At 36.0% G+C, this 24,953-nt stretch overlaps 1 protein-coding gene across 9 annotated transcripts; it reads left to right on the forward strand.

Annotated features, from left to right (window-relative positions):
- The first annotated feature begins 4,918 nt into the window (after window positions 1-4,918).
- On the forward strand, window positions 4,919-23,302 carry LOC144549488 (putative LRR receptor-like serine/threonine-protein kinase At1g56140). Of its 9 annotated transcripts, none has more exons than XM_078298233.1 (22): window positions 4,919-4,970; window positions 6,907-6,978; window positions 7,246-7,317; window positions 7,402-7,473; window positions 7,555-7,626; window positions 13,107-13,178; window positions 13,287-13,364; window positions 13,472-13,543; window positions 13,649-13,720; window positions 13,814-13,879; window positions 14,008-14,079; window positions 14,250-14,294; window positions 14,419-14,483; window positions 19,198-19,305; window positions 19,576-19,856; window positions 20,382-20,601; window positions 20,723-20,881; window positions 20,980-21,122; window positions 21,223-21,433; window positions 21,982-22,213; window positions 22,386-22,536; window positions 22,792-23,302. In XM_078298233.1, the coding sequence occupies exons 3-22, from the start codon at window positions 7,250-7,252 to the stop codon at window positions 23,104-23,106; spliced, it is 2,574 nt and encodes an 857-aa protein (XP_078154359.1). In that variant the 5' UTR covers window positions 4,919-4,970; window positions 6,907-6,978; window positions 7,246-7,249; the 3' UTR covers window positions 23,107-23,302. The 9 variants fall into 9 exon arrangements, with proteins under 9 accessions (XP_078154359.1, XP_078154361.1, XP_078154358.1 ...); XM_078298235.1 differs by lacking the exons at window positions 4,919-4,970; window positions 6,907-6,978; window positions 7,246-7,317; window positions 7,402-7,473; window positions 7,555-7,626 and adding exons at window positions 6,314-6,360; window positions 9,260-9,331; window positions 9,599-9,670; window positions 9,755-9,826; window positions 9,908-9,979; XM_078298232.1 differs by lacking the exon at window positions 4,919-4,970 and adding an exon at window positions 7,081-7,152 and having other exon boundaries at window positions 6,915-6,978.
- The last annotated feature ends 1,651 nt before the right edge of the window (window positions 23,303-24,953 follow it).

Raw genomic sequence — 24,953 nt, forward strand, 5'->3', positions numbered from 1 at the left:
TTAACATAGTGCCAAAACTGATCACGAAGGTTCTATCAAATCGGCTAAGAGTAGTGTTGCCGGAACTTGTCTCGTACTATCAGACTGCTTTCACTCGTGATAGACACATTGCTGAAAATTTCCTTGCGACTAGGGAGATATTGCAGCATGTTAATTCCTCAAAGGAAAAGGCAGTATTTGCGAAGATTGATTTTGCCAAGGCATTTGATTCAATAGATTGGAATTTCCTAACAAGTGTCATGACAGTTCGGGGGTTCCCGAGTAGATGGATAAAATGGATACATAACATCTTGACAACGTCACAGTCCAGAATTGTAATGAATGGAGATCACACTGCTTACTTTACGCACCAGCGGGGCCTAAGGCAAGGCGACCCGATTTCTCCGATGCTTTTCATAATAGCCGTAGATGTGTTTCAGAGAATGATCAGCTCGGCAAATGGGTTACTTACAATACCCCTATCTAAGAAATGCCCCCAAACAATAATTGCTTTGCAATATGCGGATGACACTGCAATCATTGCGAGAGCGGATCTTGAGACAATGGTCACGCTAAAGATCATACTCAGATGCTTTGCTCAAATCTCAGGTCTACAAATAAACTATCACAAGAGTAGTTTCGTGCCTTTTAATCTGACTCGGAGGGAGAGTTGGCAAGCAGGGGTTGTTCTCATGTTTGAGCAACTATCACTCCCTGTTGACTACCTCGGAATGCCCTTAACGATTAATAGGCCAGCAAAGCGGGATTTTTTCCCATTAATAGATCGGCTGGAAAAGAGATTGGAGGGGTGGAAAGGTAAATTGATATCAAGAGGAGGAAGGTTGCAATTAGTAAAATCGGTTCTCTCGGCCATACCTATTTACTATATGATGTGTTTCAAATTGCCAAAATGGGTAGTGGATAGAATTGATGCTGTTAGACGTGCCTTTTTGTGGGGGAGAAATGACAAGGAAGGTAGGCCTATTTCACTGTTGAATTGGGAAACAGTGTGTATGCCTGTGGTAGTAGGAGGGATGGGCATCCAAGATTTGGCTTTCCACAACACGGCCTTGCTCATGCGATGGTGGTGGAGGGCTTATACGAATGAGAATTGTTTATGGACGGTCACGGTTACGGCACTCAAGTCAACAGGCATGTATGTTAATGGTCCAAAGTTCTGGTTGACTGATGGTTCCTTTTTTTGGAAAGCTCTCTTGAGACTGATGCCAATTTTCAGATGGTCAACGTGTTGGGTGATTGGAGATGGAGCTGCAATTTCTTTCTGGTATGATGCTTGGCATAACCGACCTTTACTCTATATGTTGGAAACGGGTCAGAAACCTACCCAACCTAAAATCTCATTGAGAGATGCCATACCGATTGGGGACATATTGCTACCGTCTGCTGATCTAGAGGTTGTACTAAGCCAAGGAAGGGATCAGGTACTGTGGAAGTGGACAGCTAGTGCGTCTTATACGGCCAAATCTATCTATAGGATGTTGGTCACAGGAGGCAAAGTAAGATGTGAGAACTCATATGTGTGGAAATTGCCGGTGCCACCGACTGTACGTATCTTTGCATATTTCATGTTAAAAGGCAAAATACTCACTGGAGATGTTAGAGTAAGGAGAAAAATGAGTAATGAAGGCTCATGTCAGATGTGTCGCAATTGCCCTTCAGAATCTGTTCTGCACCTCTTATTCCTTTGTCCCAATGCAGTACAAATTTGGTTTGGGGTATCATTACAAATGGGATTCAGAGTTATGATTCCGAGAATGGCAATTGAGGAGATTATCAGTAAATCGAGGGAACAGGCGCAGATGGAAGGGGTGGAACAGGCCAAGCTATGGGACTCTGTGTTTTGGTGTACATGCTGGATGATTTGGCGTCAAAGAAATGAGTTGATATTCTCAGATAAATTGCTGCAGCCTCATATAGTCGTGCATCGAATTATAGGCGAAGCCATGTTGTGGAGGAAGAGTTGTGCAAAGGTGAGGCAGGGGGATTACACCCTTCAACCAGAACCTGATTAGTTTAGATGGGTGTATGTGTTTTTGGGTTAATGAGTTTGGATGTTTATGGTTTTTGATTTATTTACATCATTGATGTTTACTGTTGTTTTAAGGGTAAATTCGGTGGTAACCGAATGTTCCCAGTTTTGTAAGACTTTTCATACTTTGATCAATAAAATTTCGGACCTAGGCAGCCAGCCAGGTATTTCAAAAAAAAAGAGAATGGAATACTTTGGTGCGATACTAATAGTATGCCTTTTAATCCTATGTAGTGCTGGAGCAGCAACAGCTCAAGCTACGACAGACCCATCTGAAGGTATGCATTCCATCTCTAGTAGTACCTTTATATTTTAATACATCTGTGTTTTTCCTCCCTTTTATTAGTGTCTTTTTTTATTTTAGGGGGAATTAATTTCAGTATATCCTTCAAATATTATAAAATTACATATTTCCCCAAATTCGAATTCTATAATATCGTAATTTAACCTCTTAAATTATAACAACTCAGGTATTAATCCAATATAATTTTAGTATATAACAAATATATTCTAAACTCAGCTTAATATGTTTAATAATAATACAATTAATCAAGAAATTAATAAAAAAGTTAAACTGGACCCATTCTTCGTGGACCGTGGTACACTCTCCAATCTTTTAATTTTAGGGGCTTAAGCTCTAATTTTTATTTCAATTCACCAGAGAAGAAAACCCAATATACTGTCAAGCATTCCAATCCAACTGTCAGTATAGAAGAAAAATGTTTCTACTAATCTGACATTGCATTATCCCATTCAAAATTGCAAACTAATACTGAAGGGGGGAGATATGAGGAGAGATTTTAACACAAGAAAAGGGGTACAATTTTAGCACTAAAAAAAGCGAGAGCGATTCAACACTGAAGAAGGGGAAGTGGAATCGGTTGAGTTGGACCAGAATCGGCCGCCGACGATACGATTTTGGACCGAATTCCTTGGTTTATTTTTTTTCAGCAATTCTTGACGTTTAGGGCCGATTCTCACTATTTGGGAGAGATTAAGCCGCGGTCAAATCGACTTCAGATGCAGGGAAGTAACTCAAAGATTGAGTTTTAAATCGGAACCGTCCGATTTGAATCCGTAATAATATATCCGAATTGAAGTACACACATCCCGAGAGATAAATTCGAATCGCAAAACAATCTCGAATGATGAATTTGAATCGGACGGTTTCAATTCAAAACCCAAAGATTAGATTACTTTAGGGATCCGGACCTGTCCATCTTTTAACTTTCATTAGATCTGCGCATACTTTTGATCCACTGGCTCAGATCTGTCACTCTCTTGCTGCATAAAGAAATTCGACACGAACTATGATAAAAGCAGTAAAACGGGTACAAACTTATTTGCAAACGGGTCTACAGTTTATGCCTCAAAAGTCGTCTGTTGTTTATTATTATTATGCCACGGCTTATCTTACTGGGAAATGGTTCTTAACTCTTGTGGATGTGTGGTAGTCCGCGTCACTAATTAATGACGACGAATTAATGAGATGGTGCCATGCAGAGGGGACCAAAGGTATGAAGGCTTCAGGACCATCCAAGCTTTGATCAAGTCAAAGGAAGAGACTAAATATAATTAGGACTCTTAAACATAATTAGTTAGGAGTTAGGTAGAGCTGATAGAAAGCTATAGTTTTGACCAAGTCACGGTCCCTATAATATCAATTCAGGACATATCACAGATTCTTTAATTTTTTTTTTCTTTCTTTCTTCAAGTCTTTCCATTTTCCAATATTATGTTACTTATTTTGTCAATAGAAAGCCAAAAAGTTTCATTTTTTTTTTTTTTTGGTTCTGGACAATAATATATATATTTTTTATTATAATATAGATGATGACAAAGTGTTCAAATTAGCACGACATAGTTTTTAATAGTGAAAGAGTGTGAGTTTTTAATTGTAATTCTTGTATTATATTGTATTAGTGAATTATTTGAGTGTAATTATTTGTCTCAATAGAAATTGTTGATAAATCCTTTTTTTAATCAATTTTTTCCTATGGCAAAAAAACAAGCTTCATGTTAAAAAAAAAAAATATGTAATTATTATGTGGTGTAGATGGAATATCCCAACTCACTTTTTTTTTGTGTGTTGGTTGTCGGACGGTATAGTTAGGGGTGTTCAAATGGTATTGAAATCAAACTAAAATAATCAAATCAAAATTTTCTTTGGTTTTCAAAAATAGAACCGAACCGAACCGAACCGAATAAACCGAAGTAAATTTCGTTTTCTTCTGTTCAAACTGAAGTAAATTTCATTTTCTTCGGTTCAAACCGAAGTAAACCTATTGGTACCATTATTAACAAAACTTACACATGTTAATAAAAAGTTGTTCAATTTCATATGAAATAAGTAGATGTTTTAAAATATTTAAACTAAAATGAAAGAAATGAAGCAATGATTTAATCAAACAAAATATAAATCATACTTGACCCAATATGATTCGGTTGGTTCAGTTTAGTCGTTTTTGAAAAATTAAACCGAACCTATTTATTTAAATTGAAAATTTTCAGTTCAGTTGAAAACCGAACAAACCGAACCGTTTGAACACTCCTAGGTATAGTTTACATGCAGCTAGCATCTGTCCCACGAAGTGAGATTTGGGGAGATGAGGGATCCATCATTGATTTTTTTCCCTTTAATAATAAAAAACTCGGAATATAATGTGGCATGCTCTAATGTAAAAAAGTTAATACTCGAAGTCTGATGAAACTTTGCGAAACATCGCCCGATTATGCAATTTTTTTTTCGTGCAGTGGTGGCATTGAATACCATTTTAGGAAGGTGGAAACAGAGTGATAATTTCTATTGGAACATAAGTGGCGAACCGTGTAGCAGGTGGGCTATAGACTCCACAGACCTTGACGACAACTATGATTTCAACCCAGGATTCAAGTGTGACTGCACCTACAACTCCAACAAAACGTGTCACATTGTCAAGTTGTAAGTTTATCTGACTGAGGCTAACATGTTTTTTTAAGCACAGATCTCCAAATCTTTATTTTTATAATGCACACAGTAGATCAAACCGGTTAACGTGATTTATATATTGAAATTTTGTATTTTATATATATATATATATATATATTTTTACTATTCCTTCAATGTGGAAATTAACCTAAACAATACACCGACTGCCCTATTTCCGGTAGCATTGGTCAGGCTTGATCTTTTCATATCCATCTAAAAGACCAATCTAAAATGGCTTTTACTGATCACACAAAATATTGCATTTGATTGACAGTCTGAAACAGAGGATTTATAGTACTCTCATAATTATATCATTTTATGGCAACACAAGCATATATATATATATAGAGAGAGTGGCTAATATGCTTCCATAAGCACTTGGACCGAAGTGCTTACGCCCCATTTTCGATTTTTCAAAATCCAAACAGTCGATCCGAACCGTTCATCTTGTTCTCCATATTAATATTTTCTTGGAGACCAAATTTTACATTTTTTGGAATTTTTTTGCTATTTATTAAGCCACTTTGAAAATCGCTGATCCAACGGTGAACCCCTGATTTTACTGTTTGGCAAGCCACCGTTGGATCAGCGATTTTCAAAGTGGCTTAATAAATAGCAAAAAAATTCCAAAAAATGTAAAATTTGGTCTCCAAGCAGATATTAATATGGAGAACAAGATGAACGGTTCGGATCGACTGTTTGGATTTTGAAAAATCGAAAATGGGGCGTAAGCACTTCGGTCCAAGTGCTTATGGAAGCATATTAGCCACTCTATCTCTCTCTCTCTCTCTCTATATATATATATATAGTGAGGCTATGGTACTTTGTAATGTGCATATCGGTCGGGTCAAAGTTCAAACAGCTGATTCGGACCACTCAACATGATCTCCATATAAAATGTACTTGGAGACCACATTTTATATTTTTTAGAATTTTTTTGTTATTTTTTAGATAGATAGAACATCAGACCTAAAGATACTTGACCTTTCGAAAATAATGATTTTCTACCTATCTAAAATATAGTATCAAGATTTAAAAAAAAATAAAAAATTTAGTCTCCAACTCTTCACGTATATTTTTATATGAAGATCATACTGAGCAGTTTGATCTATTGTTTGAACTTCAAAAATAAAGGTATGAATTCATAGCAAGGACAGTTCTACGCATTGCACAATACCACAGTCTCATTCTCTCTCTATATGTATTCTTTTGTTTATGCATTAGATACTTGTTTATTTTATAACTTCTACTTTTTTTTTGCTTGCTTTTTGAATTTAACCAGGCAGGTGTATGGGATAGGTTCGTATATCTCCGGTTTTACTGTACCAGATGAGCTCCAAAACCTTTCTTATCTTACTTACTTGTAATAATTTCACTGACAAGCCTCTAGTTTTCCATTGTCTCATTCTTTACAACACAAATTATATCCTGAAACATGTCTCTGTACCTAATATTTATTTTCTTTTAATTTCCTCAAATAGTAAAAATCAACCAAAAGGGTTTCTATTTTCAACTTTCAACCATATATCAACCAATGTTAGCTTGATAACAACATGTGATCGAGTCAATAATGTACATATTTATTGGAAGATTACCGAAGAGCATACCAGATAGTCATAAATTATTCTAGTTGTGTATTTTTCTTAGCTATTTTTTTTTTAATATATTTGTGTAAGACTTCAGCTTCACTGATTGTTTCATGAACTTGGCACAAAACTACCTAACGGGTCCCTTTCCTGCATTCATGGGGAAAATGACTCGAATGCAAAACATGAAATGTCATCTTCCTTGATAAATAGTAAATTATATAAGTTTTAATATATTAAATCGGTTGATTATTCTAATTGTGATTTTTCTTCGCTATTTTTTTTATACTTGTGTAAGACTTAAGCTTCACTAATTGTTTCAGGAACTTGGCACAAAACTATCTATCGGGTCACTTACCTGCATTCCTGGGGAAATTGACTCGATTGCAAAACTTGTAATGTCATCTTCCATGATAAATTGAAATTATATAAATTTTAATATATTAAATCGTTTATATTAACATTATATAGCTTCCTATTGATATTAAACAAATTAGGTCTATTGGCAACAATGAATTATCAGGTCCAGTTCCAAAGGAATTGGGAAATCTTCAAAACCTCATATCGCTGTAAGTTTTCTCTTCCCTGATTCCTATTAGAACTCCAAGAATGTAATAGATCTTCAAAACTAATTTTTGGTGTTCGGTTACTTTATATTGCAGGGGAATGGGAACAAACAACTTCAGCGGGCCAATACCTAATGAATTTGGGAACTTGACGAATCTTCAAGAACTGTTTATCTCTTTTACTGTCTTTATCATAATTTTAAAAACTGAAACAAAACTAACAAACTAACAATATAGTTTCTTATTTTGCAGTTATATTGATAGTTCGGGTCTCAGCGGTGAATTACCAGAAACACTATCCAATCTTATAAACATGAAAATCCTGTAATTTCTCTCAAGTCTTTTTCTTATAATTCATGTTTAATTCTATTAAATATGAGTTAATAATTTATTTCGTATGGCCAGGTGGGCATCAGACAATGCATTCACTGGTAAAATGCCTGACTATATTGGTACCTGGACAGGTTTGCAAGACCTGTATGCCTCTCTCTCTCTCTCTCTTTCTCTCTCTGAAACTTTGGCAAGGACAACCAAGTTAATTTATTAATAAAAGGAGGTACATTACAACAACTTTGGGTGCATTCTTCTACAAGAAATTCCCTCACCCCCCAGCGTCATACCTAAAATAAGATTACAGTGTTATACCACACTACCTAGCAGTATACTTACTCGCTATATCAAAATATCTTTACCCTGTTTAATCCCTGTTGCATCCGCTACATCTGAAACTAGCAGTACTTCAACCTCATTTTTCTTCACCCCTCATTCTATATACCAACTATATGGGTTGCACCCATGAGCCTAGGTTGGTGTTGTCTGGTAGGGGGCTAATGGTTTGGCTAGAGTCAGTTGCGGCGAGACGGTCGTCTTCCAGTTCTCTCTCTCTCTCTCTATCTTTTGAAATCTTGACAGCAGCTGCCAAAGTATTATGCTCTCTCTCTCTCTCTGATCTCTCTGTGTATGCCATCATTATCCTTCCATTTGACAAGTGAACTAAAAGTGTAGTGGTCAACTTTAATTTAAAGCATTGGTATTTGGCAAGTAAGATGTAGTAATTAAATTAACTGTCGATATTAAGGTCCAAAATACCCTTCGGGTATTATGTTAGCAAGGTGAAGTAGTGAGGAGGGTGAGAAGTTAGATACGCGTGTATATTAAAGCACCTACAAAGCTCCCTTCATTTTACTGATGAAGTAAAATCACACTTTTAACTCCGTTTTAAGAACCTTACTCCTGTTGGGCAAACTGGGGTTATATTTATGTATATAAGCAAATACTAGTCTCGGTGTCTCGGTGATGAACTCATAATTAGGTTATGTGTGGTACCGAAAGCATAAATAGAAACATGAGTTAATAATTTCTAGAATTTAGTAATGTATACCAGACAAAATCTGAACCATAGATGTTCCAGAACAGGCATAAAGTGTCTAATGTGATTGACAAAAAAAACAAGAAACGTAAATTAAAATGCCCCCTGTTTTGAATTTTCACTCAAGATTAGTGAAAATTTGACCAGCTCGTTGTCACCCGTACAAGCCAAGCAGTTTTGAGAGTTCACCCAAATTGGCTGGACAATTACGGACCATAAGTGAAAGATGCAACAAACAAAGGGATCATGTCACAAAGTTTCTGTGTGTTTCATTGTGATCATTTCAACAACCATGAGTATTCAATTTTCAGGCGACTTCAAGGAAATTCTTTTCATGGGCCAATTCCATCTAGTTTTTCGAACCTTGTCAATTTAACCAACTTATAAGTTTCTGCTAGTTCGAATTTTGTTGAACGTTACTTTTTCTTTTAATAAATATTTTACAATTGCAAAATTTGATTATGTGCTTTTTTGTGTGTTTGAGTGAAGGCGGATTTGTGTACCTAATATTTATTTTCTTTTAATTTACTCATAGAGTGAAAAGCAGCCAAGAGGGTTTTTACTTCAAACTTTCAACCAATGCTTGATACTATACTTCATTTTATGAAGCCAAAAATGTGCATATTTCTTGGAAGATTGCCAAAAAGCATACCAGATAGTCATACATTATTCTAATTGTGTATTTTTCTTAGCTATATTTTTTATATTTGTGTAAGACTTCAGTTTCACTAATTGTTTCAGGAACTTGGCACAAAACTATCTATGGGGTCCCTTACCTGCATTCCTGGGGAAATTGACTCGATTGCAAAACTTGTAATGACATCTTCCATGATAAATTGAAATTATATAAATTTTAATATATTAAATCATTTATATTAACATTATATAGCTTCCTATTGATATTAAACAAATAAGGTCTATTGGCAACAATGCATTGTCAGGTCCAGTTCCAAAGGAATTGGGAAATCTTCAAAACCTCATATCGCTGTAAGTTCTCTCTTCCCTGATTCCTATTAGAACTCCAAGAATGTAATAGATCTTCAAAACTAATTTTTGGTGTTCGGTTACTTTATAATGCAGGGGAATGGGAACAAACAACTTCAGCGAGCCAATACCTAATGAATTTGGGAACTTGACGAATCTTCAAGAACTGTTTATCTCTTTTACTGTCTTTATCATAATTTTAAAAACTGAAAAAAAACTAACAAACTAACAATATAGTTTCTTATTTTGCAGTTATATTGATAGTTCGGGTCTCAGCGGTGAATTACCAGAAACACTATCCAATCTTATAAACATGAAAATCCTGTAATTTGCCTCAAGTATTTTTCTTATAATTCATGTTTAATTCTATTGAATATGAGTTAATAATTTATTTCGTATGGCCAGGTGGGCCTCAGACAATGCATTCACTGGTAAAATGCCTGACTATATTGGTACCTGGACAGGTTTGCTAGACCTGTATGTCTCTCTCTCTCTCTCTGAAACTTTGGCAAGTACTGCCAAGTAAATTTATTAATAAAAGGAAGTACATTACAACAACTTTGGGTGCATTCTTCTACAAGAAATTCCCTCACCCCCCAGCATCATACCTAAAATAAGATTACAGTGTTATACCACACTACGTACCTAGCAGTATGCTTACTCACTATATCAGAATATCTTTACCCTGTTTAATGCTTGTTGTATACGCTACATCTGACTAGCAGTACTTCAACCTCATTTTTCTTCTCCCCTCATTCTATATATAACAACTATATTGGTTGCACCCACAAGCCTCCAAACACCACTGTCTTGTGCTGTTTCCATATGTTCATAGGAACATATATAGAGATCCACTCTTGCCTTTGTAGTCTCTGCTATATTCCAGCCCTTGCACTAGAACCAGTCCAAACTAGTTGTTTTGGTGTCATGATACAGTAGCATGTGAGGGAGTACAATGCCCTCCAAACTGTAATCGCAAATTGGCATAAGCATAAAAGATGTAGTGCCGATTCTATTGGACAATTGTTGCACATTTGACATCTCATATCACATTAAATTCCACGTTTACGTAGCTCATCATGGGTTAAGACTTTTCTGTAAGCATGACAAGTGCAAAGATTTTTACTGTATGCAACACCTTAGAGAACGCCACAAGTGCTTGAACTGCCATCCAATTTTTCCTCCCCCTATCAATACATTGTAGATTGATTTTGTGCTATAGGAGCCCTGTGCTTCCCAATGCCATATCATGCTATCCCTTTCATTGGTGAAACTGATTTAGAATCTTAACCTAGTTGAGGTGCAAGCTAGTACATCAAAAATAGGAGTGACATCACTTAGGACAATAGTCGGATATCGTATGTATAAAAAAACCCTTTTTAAAGGCATGTTGTGCCACCAATTAAACCAAAATGAAATTGATATATCATTACCAATAACCCAATAACAGCTCTGATGAAATATTGGTTTTTATTTTTTTATTTGTTGGCAAAAGAACGAACCTCTCACTGACCAAAGACTCGGACCATGTGCATAATGTGAAATCCGTCGCAACCTAGTTCCTACCATTGTCCATAGGGTCGTATGCTCCATGTAGGGTCGCCACCACCTTCTCAATAGTAAATCAATGTTTCAGAATTTAAGATTGGAGACCTCCATGCCACCCCATCGCTTGGGAAAATAGACTGTGTTGCAATTGATGATAGATATACCTGTACGTGTGTCATTGTTCTTACCCCACAAAAATCTCTTCGGATCTTGTCCATCCTATTTAGTGCCCATTTTAGGATACAAAACATGCTGTATAGTAGATAGGAATCAAAGAAAAGATTGAGTTCAACAACTGCAATCTCCTCCCTCGCTAAATCAGTTTTTATTTCTACTCTTGCAGTTTTTTTTCCCAATATTTCAATCAATGGATGGCGTCTTTGTCATCTATAATGGCATGCCAAGATATGTGATTGGCAATTTGGCTTGAGGACATCCCATAATTGCTCTTCTATTTGTTTGAAGGACATAGTTTCTTTTCCATGATATAAGACAACCACCTGAGGATTCAACAGCTTGAATGAGAACATAACTTCTCTTAAAAATTAGAAGGCAGAACACGGTTAATATATGCTAAATCATAATTGTTCATTTTTTCTCCTTCAAACAACATTTATCACATCTCGACTCGATCTTTAATTACATTTCAAACTACATTGCACTTCTGCCATAAAAGAGAGGAGCACATCAGTCAATGTTAGACATGTTGTTCAGCTAGAGCCACCCTTAGTTCCGATGGCAGGGTCTTGGGGTCCTGTCCCTTACAGATCTCCCTAAGAGCCTTCCAAATCAGTGGGGTCAACTCGTCATCGTCTCTTTGAACCTCCTTCTCGCTTGAAGTTGTATGTGAATATTGTGGCCTTGGACCAGTGAAGTTTGGCGGCAATGTGGGTAAGCCCGATGGTTTGTATATATATAGACGAGTGCACCCATTTGATTGGATTGATGGGTACAATACTACAATAAACTCCATATATGCCTCCCCGCCACCATTTTGACGTTGTGCAGGATGTGTGGAAGATTGTCCGTTGCCACTACCACAGTCTGTTGAGAGAGGTCCACCGGCTCCTCCAGAGCAATGGAGTCCAAGTACAGTCCAAAGGAACTGACAGCATTAAGAGATTCTTGAGTAATTTACATTGATAGACATTGCGCACATAGTTTCTCCTTTCAGTACCCCTCCCTCTCTCTCTCTTTATCTTAGCAGAGGCTGCCAAGTTGCTCTCTCTCTCTTCCTCTCACTCTCTCTAGAAATCTTGGCAACCGGTGCCAAAGTATTATGCTCTCTCTCTCTCTTTGATCTCTTCAGCATCCTTCCTTTTGACAAGTGAACTAAAAGTGAAGTAAGGGTTAAATAACTTTAATTTAAAGCATTGATGTTTAGCAAGTAAGATGTAGTTATTAAATGTACTGTCGATATTAAGGTCCAAAATACCCTTCGGGTATTACATTTGAAAGGTGAAGTAGCGAGGGTGAGAAGTTAGATACGTGTATATTAAAGCATGGTTTGGAAACTCGGCCGAGTCAACTAGGTATCGGTCAGGTCCGATCCGAGTTTCACCTGAGCCTCGCACCCATGTGATTTTTTTCATCAAAACTCAGTTGAAAGTGTTTAACTCTGCCAAGTTATCTGATTTTCAGGCCGAGTAAAATTGCACTTTTAACTCCATTTTAAGAACCTTACTCCTATTGGGAAAAATGGGGTAATATTTATGTATATAAGCAAATACTATAGTCTCGGTGATGAACACATAATTAGGTTATTTGTGGTACCGGAGGCATAAATAGAAATCTGAACTTGAGTCAATAATTCCTAGAATTTAGTAATGTATACCATACAAAATCTGAACCCTAGATGTTCTGGAACAAGCATAAAGTGTCTAATGTGATTGACAAAAAACAAAAACAAAAAACAAGAAACTTAAAATGGATTCTATATGTACACAATTACGGACCATAAGTGAAAGATGGAACAAACGAATGGATCATTTCACAAAGTTTCTATTTGTGTGTTTCATTGTGATCATTTCAACAACCATGAGTATTAAATTTTCAGGCGATTTCAAGGAAATTCTTTTCAAGGGCCAATTCCATCTAGTTTTTCGAACCTTGTGAATTTAACCAGCTTGTAAGTTTCTGCTAGTTCGAATTTTGTTCAACATTACCTTTTCTTTTAATAAATATTTTACAATTGCAAAATTTGATTTTGTGTGCTTTTGTGTGTATTTGAGTGAAGGAGGATTGGGGACATAGCAGACAACACTAGCTCATCTAAGTTGGATTTTGTTAGCAACTTAACATCGTTGATCTTTTTGTATGCCTTTTATTTTAAATTTAACCAAGCTACATTTAGTATTTCATTTCTTTAGATATGCAGATCCTTCAGTATATTTAATTGGTGTTTACATTATACTGTTGTAGAATCTTAAGGAATTGCAAGATATCAGATACTCTCCCGACAGACTTCTCTATGTTCAAAAGTTTACAATTATTGTATGAATTTCAACAATTTTGTTTAATCTTCTAATGAATGTTATATTTTTACTGCTTTTGCCTGCTGTTGAGTTAATTTTATGTTTCTTTTCATGCATCCTGTAGAGATTTGAGTTTCAACAATATAACAGGAGAGGTGCCGCAGTCTCTTTTCAGTTTAAGTTCTCTGAATTACTTGTGAGGAATCCTTTTCCTGTTTATTTTAATAACTTCAAATAGATTTATTCTTTTATTGATGTTTATTTCTTATGCTATTGTATTTTGAGTCAGATTTCTTGGGAACAATGGCCTTAGTGGCAGCTTGCCATCTCAGAAAAGCACTTTACTCGTCAACATGTGCTTTTTTTTGTTTGTCTTTTTTTTTTCTTCTTTTATTTCTTTTGCCTTTATCATGAAACAGAAGTTCTTAGATTATTGATATAGTACTATCGTTTCAAGATTACCCATTTGTCTTTATTCCATAGAGATTTGTCATACAATCTGCTGTCAGGAGCCTTTCCTTCTTGGGTTACCGATAAAAATGTATATTTTTCTCTGTAAGTAATGTTATATCTCAAAAGTCTTCTTCATTTTTATAGATTTTATCTTCCCAAGGAATTCTATTACTTACATTGAGTCCTATAATTAGAAATTCCATTAACTCAATATAACGTTTGTTACGTCATACAACACTGTTTATGAAAAAACTTGACTTTTTTTTTTTTAGGAACTTGGTGGCAAACAACTTTGTCATACAGGGCTCCAATAGCAGGTGTTTTGTATGTTTATCCTTTTGAAGTATTCCATATGAATAATCAACTCTCTTAATTTCTAATACAGAAATTTATTTATTGCTCATCAGTTTCCTTTATATTTGCCATTTTTTCATGATACAGTGCATTGCCTTCTGGTTTAGAATGCCTTCAACGAGATATTCCGTGTCACAAGGGCTCTCCTATTTGTAACCCTCTCTCTCTCTCTCTCTCTCCCTTGAAAGAAGACTTGGCAGTGGCAGCCAAGTTTTTATTATTTAAGATAAAATAAAACGGGTCCTTACATCGAGACAGGATGCACCTTCCACACATATACATCCACACTACCTCAGAAAAACATCAAAAAGAAATAAAAAACACATCATAACACACATGTGCATCCTTAAGAAAAAAAAAAAAAAAAAAACATACCCCAAGCACCTATCTAAATTGGACATCCACACATATACATATACATGCACACAACCTCAGAAACTGAAACATCAAAAAGGAAAAAACACACTTCATAACACACATGCGTATCCTTAAGAACAAAAAACAAAAAGAACCCCTAAGCACCTATCTAAATTGGACCTGTACACACTCCTCCAGCTTTGACCTTCAGACGTAGCTTATTCACGCTCCTACCTGGTCCTCTTACCTTTACTCTATCCACTATAAATGCCAGCGTGTGTCCATCCCCTCTCTGTCCAAGTACCACAACCCACTATGCCATGTGTCAGTCAAGTCTCCAGCATGCCCCCTTCTTTTGAAAAGATCATCTTAGAAATATCCAAGGAAACAAGGCATTTGAGTTGAAGAATAATGATACTAATGGATAGCATGTTTATAAGAAATGAAGGAGCACACAACACATTAGAAAGGGTCATGGACTTGGTATACTTAATGGTACCTTTGCCTACAATAGTCTGTGTGGTACAATCTGCAGTCTAAATGATTTCTGGAACTGTTAGGTGAGTGTAGGTGAGAAACTAGTGGTGAGCTCCTGTGACATGTCGAGATACACCAGAATATACTATCCATTCTGATGCCCTTGTGGTGGGTATGGATGCAAATGCATGTGCATGAGTACTTGTGTCCAAGTGGGCATAAGTGGCAATGTTACATTTGGATGAAGATGGTGTCAAGGCTCCCTTAACAGTGGCCTTTTTGCTATCATCCCTAGCCAATCTCATCCTCAATAACTCCAAGACCTCATGCTCCTCTGCTATTGTCAGATTGACCCTATACCCTCCAGATGAAGCACCTCTGCCTCCTCATCGACCACCACAGCCACATCCATGACCGCCAGGCTATCCTCGTCCACCAGCCCCTCTCTCCCTAGGAGGTTTTGCGCACAACCGGCTCAAATGACCCACCTCACCATAGTTGTAGCATTTGGAAGTCTCACTATGGCTCAGGTTGGATGTCACCAAGACTGATCACATCCCCGGCGGCTGTTGTTGTTGTGTTCCTGACATCGACACTGAAGCCTCTACCTGCGTCATCAGATTCAACAACACCTTCACATCATCCTCATCTAACTTCCCGAAGAATTTATCCATCCTCTCAACCTGAGTTTATCATGCTGCGGTAACACAAGTCGTGAACTCCCTCCTCAATTTCCTCACTACCCCACATGCGTGTTCTTCTTCTCAACAACCTACTGCAGATGTGCCTCTCTTTCTCCTCTAATGAGGCCTAGGCCACTCCATCCATCAAGGCTGTGGGGGGAAGAATCCCCTGGACTTTAAAAAGGGAGGTTTTAGGGTTTTGGCGATGAACCAGTTACTATAGCGCAGTTTTGGCAACACCCATTTTTTCCTTGCACTAAGAGTGCAGTGATGGAAAATGTCCTAGAGTTGTTGTACCCAAAGGTCGAGAGTTCGATTCCCTCTCACGACTTCGCAGCTTCTGCGAAGATATTAAAAAAAAAAGGGTGCAGTGATGGAAGGGTTTGGCTCTGATACCAAGTTGAATTTTGGGAAAAATAAATTCAAAAAAATAATTTCGTTAATTCACCCTAAGGCTTATATAGAGTACACATCTTACATATAAGTCTTTAATTGATTTCATAATTTTTCTTTTAAAAAATTGTCCTTTTCAAACATAACTCTCAACATCAACCAGTTAATACTATCCTGAAACCGACTCAAATGAACGGCCACCAAGTTCCCCTCTTTGTACTTCATATTAATAAGCTTTATTCGAAAGGCTTTGTTAATACTATCAACATCAACTAGTTAATACTATCCTAAAACCGACTCAAATGTTCAGCCACAAAGGTCCCCTATTTGTACTTTATGTTAACAAGCTTTATTCAAAAGGCTTTTGTTTTGGGTTGTTTTTCTTTCGTACAAACTCTCAAGTTTTGTCCATAATGTGTGTGCATTGATCTCTGCAAACATGTGATGAAACACATAATTAATTCATTGTCGTATCAGACCTACAGTATTTCGGTTGCTGATGTTCCAATCATCATTAGTTGCAGTTGCTGGTTTCTTGCTATCTCCCTCAACCAAATTATATACATTCTTGCAATATAAAAAATCCTCAATTCGGGGTTTGCAAATTAAGTAATTGGTAGAGGTCAATTTTATCATGGTGCCACTAGAAACTTCTAGTATTGGTCACACACAAATGTCTCTAGAACCAGTTGATGGGAATTTTGTACCAGTAATTTGGTTCACGTAGACAATACCACAAACACCTTGTTTGCAGTAGAAAACCAGATTCGTACCAATATTGGTACAGATATAGTTCAACACCAGATTCAGCAAGAAAATTGATTGAAAATCAACCAAAACCGCATTCACACAAAACATCAAGGTCTTTATACTTACAAACTATGCACACATATATGTTGTCCCTAATGGCACCTAAGGGGTGGGGGGGGGGGGGGGGGGGGGGGTGAATATGGGGTACGTAAGTAGTTCTTGGTTTGATCTTCAACTATAAAATATAAATCTCGTGTGTACATAAGTAGTTCTTGGTGGAATCAATAAACTTAAGAATAAACAAGTGTACGTAAAAATAAATAGAAGAGTTAAGCGACACTTGACACGAGATATGTTTACATAATTCGATTTAATATGCCTACGCCTCCCAGGCTCCGTGATCTTTGAGATGGCGTGTCTTTCTTTACCAAATGAGAAATGAGTATAAGATGAAACTGGTGACCCTTACAAACTCTGGGAACAGGGGCGGACCCAATAAGGCCCAAAGGAGGGCAGTTGCCACCCCCCCTGGATTTTGAAATTGTGTGGAAATTATGGGCCTGAATCAATTTTGCCCCCCTGTGCACAGCCCAAAACTGTTTACTGAAACTTAGATATTAAATTTTAACGGGCCTTCCTTGGAAAACTGTTCTGCAATGATAACGGGTCTGCTTTATTTGCTTTCATATCTCTTTGAATCTGTTTAAAAAAATTATAACCGGCGAATCTTAAGAATCTCTCTCTTTCTCTTTGACTCTCCGCTCTCAAAACAAAGTCGAACTCTCTGATCGCCTGAAAAAAAAAAAAAATCACTCTCGTGCTCTCTGAAAGAATAAAATTCTTTATGCTCCGCTCCTGGTTCTGAAAGGATCAAGTTCTTTATGCTCTGCTCTCTGACTATATAATTTCAAAAATAATTCATTTGAATTCCGCTCCTGGCTCGACGTAATATTAAGAAAGAAGCTTTTGAATAATGAGGTCATTGGTCAATTACGTTCTTTGCTAAATACCCCACGACAAATGCTCCAACTTTGCAATTGTATGAATTAGGTAATTTATTCATCAGATTTAACTGAGAAAGAAAGGAGTTAACTGAGAAAGAAAGGGTTACTCTAAATGGAAATTCATTCAAATAACGGTTCGACAAAATTAGAAACTTTTTTCGGTTGAACTAGTTGGGGACTGATTCGGGTTTGATGGTCTGGGGTACTATAACATTTCTCTTTTATTTATATTGGTATTTGGTATCAATTTATGGTGTATTCAATTAAAAATCTAATTTACTTGAATTCTTTGAATTAGGATAAATTTAGAGAAGTAAATTAGAATATATATTTTTAAGTACCTGATTAGTAATGAATTTGAACCCGATAAGCTATTTAAACCCGATTCTTGCCCCTCCCTAGCAGAAATTCTGCGTTCGCCCCTGTCTGGGAAGTCACATAGCCCTAGATGCGATCATGCGAGCACTAAAGGCTCTAATACAAGAAGCGAGCACTCAAGGCTTTGGTGTTTGAATAAACAAGAGATTTCTCACAAAGCACTCTAATTCTAATCAAGATTATTGAGGTTTGGTGGAGTGAATTTGAGGTTGTTGAATAAGTATTGAAGTTCTAAGAACAAACAACAATGGAGGCTCTTTTTCAGCAGAGAAAGACGAACTTTCGAAGTGTATGGCGGCTGGGAGCTCATCCAGAAACATATCCAATGTTTCTATTTATACCGAGGGAAAAAATCTAGTGTTTTGGTGACAACCGCTGTGACGGTTGTGACTACCATTGTAGCAGTTGAATGTAACAGTTGTTTTTGACTTTTCGAGCTGAAAAAAATAGACTTCTAATATCCCTCTTTTACAAACTAGACCCTAGACTTAACAAAAATGTTGAAACTGACCCAAAATTAGTTCAAACGATTGGGCTGAAATGAGGAGGAACCCAAAAATATTGACATAAATGTTATCATAAATAGTTAAATTTTTTTTTTTTTTTTATATATCTTCTTCACTTTGAATATTATCATGGTATAGTTCATAATGCAAATTTTCATCTAAATTTTATACTGTTGATAGCAGGACCTGTTTGGTGCAAAATAAATTTTTTAAAGATCAATATGATACTTTTAAAAATTACAGACCAAAATGGCAAACAAGGCATGCTTTGAAACTAAGTAAAATATTTAGTTATTTACAGCAAAAACTAAATTACAGATTCATCCTTTGCAATAAATTGTGGAGCTAGGTCCTTGACCTCTCAAGATGGAACAGTGTACCAATCGGATAATGTCAACCTGCTTCCCGCTTCTTACTATGTTACAGGTATGTGCTCCATACCCATATGCTGCCATTAGTCTGTTTCCAGCTTGGACACGTAAATTAAGGAATCAGGTACAGCTGTAATTAAGATGTCTCATAAGCACAACTCAAAATACTTAATATGAAATGTAAAGTCATAATTTGAATTATATTGTAGGAATAACATTCTTGACTGTTGGCACCTTTAATTATGTACCAGTCATGCATAAAGAAATTTATAGATGTACTGAAACAAATAGACATTTATACAATTTTTTTTCTTCTTTTTTCTAGATGAAACCCAATGGGGGGTGAGCAACGTGGGTGCATTTATTGATGGGTATGATAGTTCCAACAAAATAATTCCAAGGGACGGCGCCCAATTTCAAAATACACCTGATTCTGGATTGTTTCAGAATGCACGAATGTCACCTTCTTCTTTGAGATATTATGGGTTTGGACTTCAAAATGGAAACTACACTGTTAAGCTCCAATTTTCTGAGATTACCTACCCAGACCCACCTCCATTTACTTGGCAGAGTATGGGGCGAAGGGTTTTTGACATCTTTATCCAGGTTTCTGCAATATCATTTTTTTCTGCAAACATTACTGTATCACCTGGTACTAGTTTATACTTGATACCTGCTTACCTGTATGGTAACATACTGCTAAAGAAATTTTGTGATAGCAGCTAAACAACAACAACAAAAATGGTTAGAGGGAGGTGGACAGCAGGTCTTCTTCCAGAAAATGCAGCCATCATCATGATAGTACCCACCTCCTGTTACCAGTGCAACATACATTTACAATCATTGTTTCACTTCTGTGTGTTGGAGGTTTATTGTTCAATTGGCATTTTAAGTGTTTACTGTTATCTCAAATTATAGTTTGAATCACAAAACCTGTAGCAGCAGCCTTGTTTGTACCAGTATCAAGACTAATTAATACGTACCAGTATGGGCGTGCATTAATTCTGGCTAAGTCATTCAGAACAAAACTTTTGGTTATTCTGGAAGATATTCCTGTGTTGACAATAGGTAAAAGATGTTTACATACTTTTAACCAATGATTTTTGCACGATTTTTAACTAATTGTTGTAGGGAGCTTTAAAAGAAAAGGACTTTGATATAAGGAAAAATGCTGGTGGAAGATCCTTTGTAGCAGTCGTGAGAAAGTACACTGTACCAGTAACAAATAACTTCATTGAGATACATCTCTTTTGGGCTGGAAAAGGCACTTGTTGCATACCAACTCAATACAGTTATGGCTCTATCGACAATTATGGCCCTATCATCTCAGCTATTAGTGTTTCTCCTTTCGGTACGCCTCCCCCCCTCTCACTCTCTCTCTCTCTGGTTTGAATGCACCTATATGATCCTTTCAACTGGCAAAGCAATACTAAAACAATTTGTGATCTCGTTTCCAATTATTTATCATTCAGACTTAACGCCTATGTTCTCAAATGCTGAACCAGGTTCGAGTAAGAGCAAAGCAGGTCTCATTGTAGGAGTTGTAGTAGCAGTCACAATTTTAGGGTTAATAGCACTACTTGCAATGTTATATTGGAGACACAAGAAGAAGATGTCAGATATAGACAAAGGTACATTACTATATACATTTTCATTTGAATTATTCAACTAGATGGTATGGATGTGGGATTGTTCGGTGGGGCTTTATTTTACTTCATTATACTTTTAGTTCCCTTTTCTTTCATCCGGTCAGATTTATTGGGGATAGTTGATCGACGAGATGTCTTTAGTTATGCTGAGCTTAGAACTGCTACGGAAGCATTTAATGCTAGTAATATTCTTGGAGAAGGCGGATATGGCCCTGTTTATAAGGTATTTATCCTTTTTCTTTATACAAATTTGTTTTGTACTTGTGAGAAAATTGGGGAATCTTATTATTTATTCTGTCTATCATTTCTATTTCTTTTTGTAGGGAAAATTGTCTGATGGCCGGATTGTGGCAGTGAAGCAATTAGCAGTTACGTCACGCCAAGGAAAGCGAGAATTCTTGACAGAAATAGCCACCATATCAGCTGTGCAACATAAAAACTTGGTTAAATTGTACGGTTGTTGCATTGAAGGAAACACTCCTCTTTTGGTGTATGAATACTTGGAGAATGGAAGTCTTGACAAACCCCTCTTTGGTGTGCAATTAAGGCTTCTATAAATTCCATCCATTAGTTGACACTCAAAATTAATATCACAATTATATATGCCCGATCTAATTGTCCTTAACTACCACTAGGTGTGAGCGTGCACCCCAAACTCAGTATTGTAAATAACTTCGTTTAATCCAATTTCTCCTCCAATATTTTCAGGAACAGAACTAAAAAATTAAGATTTTAGGAACTAAATATGCTATTTTAGTATAACTACTTTTTTGTGAGGGCTAGCCACTTCCTGAACCCTAAATAAGCTATTTTAGTTAGCACTTGCAAAAATTATAAAGGACAAAATTGTTAATTTTTATTTATGATGGGGGATTAGCCACTCCCTGCACGCCTAAATTGGCCCCAGATTAGTTATTACCCCTCATTTCTATCCAAATTTTCAATTATTCGATAAACCTCTTAGCCCAATTTTACCTCTGCTGACCTTCAATTATCTAATTGTGCCTCAGCTTTGTATCCATTTATTGTACTCTATTTATCAATGAGAAATGTTCATAATATTTTTCTTATTTTGATTTCAGGGAATCATACTTTGTGCCTTGATTGGGCAACCCGCTTCGAGATATGTCTTGGTGTTGCAAGAGGCCTAGCATATCTGCACGAGGAATCAAGTGTGAGAATTGTTCATAGAGATATTAAAGCAAGCAATATACTAATAGATGGTGATCTGAACCCCAAAATATCGGATTTTGGATTGGCCAAGTTTTTTGATGACAAGAAAACCCATATCAGCACAAGAGTGGCCGGTACATTGTAAGAGTCTTGTCCCTTTGTCTTCTGTTTCCTTTTTTTTTTTCCAAGCACAATTCAATAAAATGTTTTAGTTGAGCAACAAACAGTAAATATGATAAAGATCCTTGAAATTTTATTAATTGAAGGTAATGATATTTATTTTTGTTTTCCCTGTTATTTTGAAATTATACAGAGGTTATCTTGCACCAGAGTATGCAATGAGAGGCCAATTAACAGAAAAGACAGATGTGTTTGCATTTGGTGTGGTTGCCTTAGAAGTTGTAACAGGTCGCTCAATTTCAAACCCAAAACTTGATTCGGATCAAATATATCTCTTTGAATGGGTACTACACATTTCTAATTCTATCTTTTCATAAACTATAAATAATATAATGCCAAACTTGTCTCGGACAATCCCTGCCCTGACCCGGCACATACTGACATGTTTACAACCTAGCTTTGTACCAACCTGTCCGGAGTTCAAACCAAAAACACATAAAAACATAAATATATAGTATGGTTCCAGTACTGACATAATAGTAACAGTGGTGAAATCTGAGATTTTTAACAATATGAAAAAGGTAACATTCTATCCCCAGGCTTGGAGCTTATATGAACAAAATCGCGCAATTGAGTTATTGGACCCGAAACTGGCTTCATATGATGAGGATCAAGCTTTGAGGCTGATAGGCATCTCTCTATTGTGCACCCAGGAATCTCTTCTGCAACGCCCATCCATGTCCCGTGTTGTGTCAATTCTGACTAGCCATTTGGAAGTTAGCAAAGTTAGTTCTAGACCAAGTTACCTAATTGATTGGCGGCAACGCTCTACAAGCAGAGGTGTGCATGCTGACATTTCATGGCCACATTTGTCAGAGGTGTTGTTGGATTCGATCATTCAAGAGGGAAGGTGAGACAATTATCGATCTCTCTACTTCACATGGTGAAAAAGAATGCTTAATGGCGCATATACATTTTATTTTGTTAATATACATGTACGCTGTTATATCCCTGTTGCATATTATTTGACTTGACTTCAAATTTTCTTTGCCTTCTCTTTTTATTGTAATGAGTATAATAGATGTTTGAAATGACTTTGTATTTGTGTTTCTTCTATGAAACAGAACGACTTTGACATTTTGTAAGATTCGTTCATTAGTTTTAACATATAGTGATTATAAAAATTCTTAAATATATAATACAAGTGAGCTATGTTACTTTGCAGGATTCAAATCCGTTTTATTCTTTATAAAATAGCAGCTTCCTGCTTTCCTCCTTTTCTCTCTCGCTCATCCTCTCTTTTTTCTTTCTCTCTCTAAAAGCAGGATCCTGCTTTTCTTTTAGAATAGCAGCAGAAGATCCTACTTTGCAAAGTGTGGATCAGACCATACAATGGATTCATATCTATGTTTTCGAAGTTTAAAAAATCAATCTGAATTGCTCAACATAATCTCTATATGAAAATGTAGTTGGAAACATGATTTTACTTTTCTTTTTATAATTTTTTTACTATATTTTTAGATAGGTTGAAAATTACTTCTGGATGATTCTGAATTTTTAGATTAGATGATTTTCTACTTATTTTAAAAATAGTAAAAAGAATATGAAAAATGTAAATTTTGATCTCCAAGTATATTTTTATATAAATAATTTAAGATCATGTTGAACGGTTCCGCTCAACTATTTAAACTTCAAAAACGAAAATATAAATCGATATGCCTTTTGCAAAGTATCATAACCTTACTCAATATAATAATTAATAACATGGTTCAAAAAATCGGCCGATTCTGAGTCAACTCGGAATCGGACGGGACCGGGCTGAGTTTTACCCGATTCTCGGATCTATGCGAGTTTCTCATAAAAAACCAGATGAACAGTGACGGAATTGGCCGATTTTCTGATTTTTCAGCCGAGTTACACCGAGTTTTGTCCGATTCTCGTAGGCGGTGCAGGAAATTGGGAGGGAGAGGGAGGCTTTGCCTCCTTGCGCGAAACAGAGAAGAAGAACAAAGAGAGACCCGTAATTTTTATTAAATGGAGTTAACTTTCCAATTTAAAATGTTTTCAAAGATCAAAGGATGATATTGCTTCAGGATTCGTGCTAGATGTAATCCAATGGTTAAAATAATTGATCGGGTTAAGGCATTTGGGCGGACCCGAACTGAAAATTAGATTTGATTAATTTCAATTCTTTAATTTGAAACAAGCCTTGAGATTTGTGCTGATTGAACAATAAACGGTTAAGATTTTCCAAAAGAAACAAATATTCATATATGGTTGTATATGGTGTGAAGTCATTCCGACGGGAAGCAAAGGGAATAGTATAAAAATAAAGTTTGTTTATTAACATTAAGTCCCCTTTAAATATCAAGTTTGTTTAATAAATTCGAATCGATTAGAATATATATACGTACGTATATAAATATTTATTTAACCATACTTCTAGAATTTATAATAAATCGATATTTATAAATTTTATAATATTATGTTTTTCAAATACTTCACGTGTTTAATCTCAACTATAATCTCGAATGATTCGTTATTAATTATGTATGTTTTTATATAAATATTTATCTATTCAATTCTTATATTTTATTTATTTATACGAATCGTATCATTTTATTTTGTTTTTACTCTTCTTTTCTAAATTTTACGCCTGGTAATGAATTTTTGCGGGTAGTTATAAAAATTATTTTAGGTCTATAATAATAATATTTTTAATATACATAATATCATATTTCGTTTATATTTTAAATTTTAG

Source organism: Carex rostrata, chromosome 35 (genome assembly GCF_964058835.1).
Source record: "Carex rostrata chromosome 35, lpCarRost1.2, whole genome shotgun sequence".
Taxonomy (NCBI): domain Eukaryota; kingdom Viridiplantae; phylum Streptophyta; class Magnoliopsida; order Poales; family Cyperaceae; genus Carex; species Carex rostrata.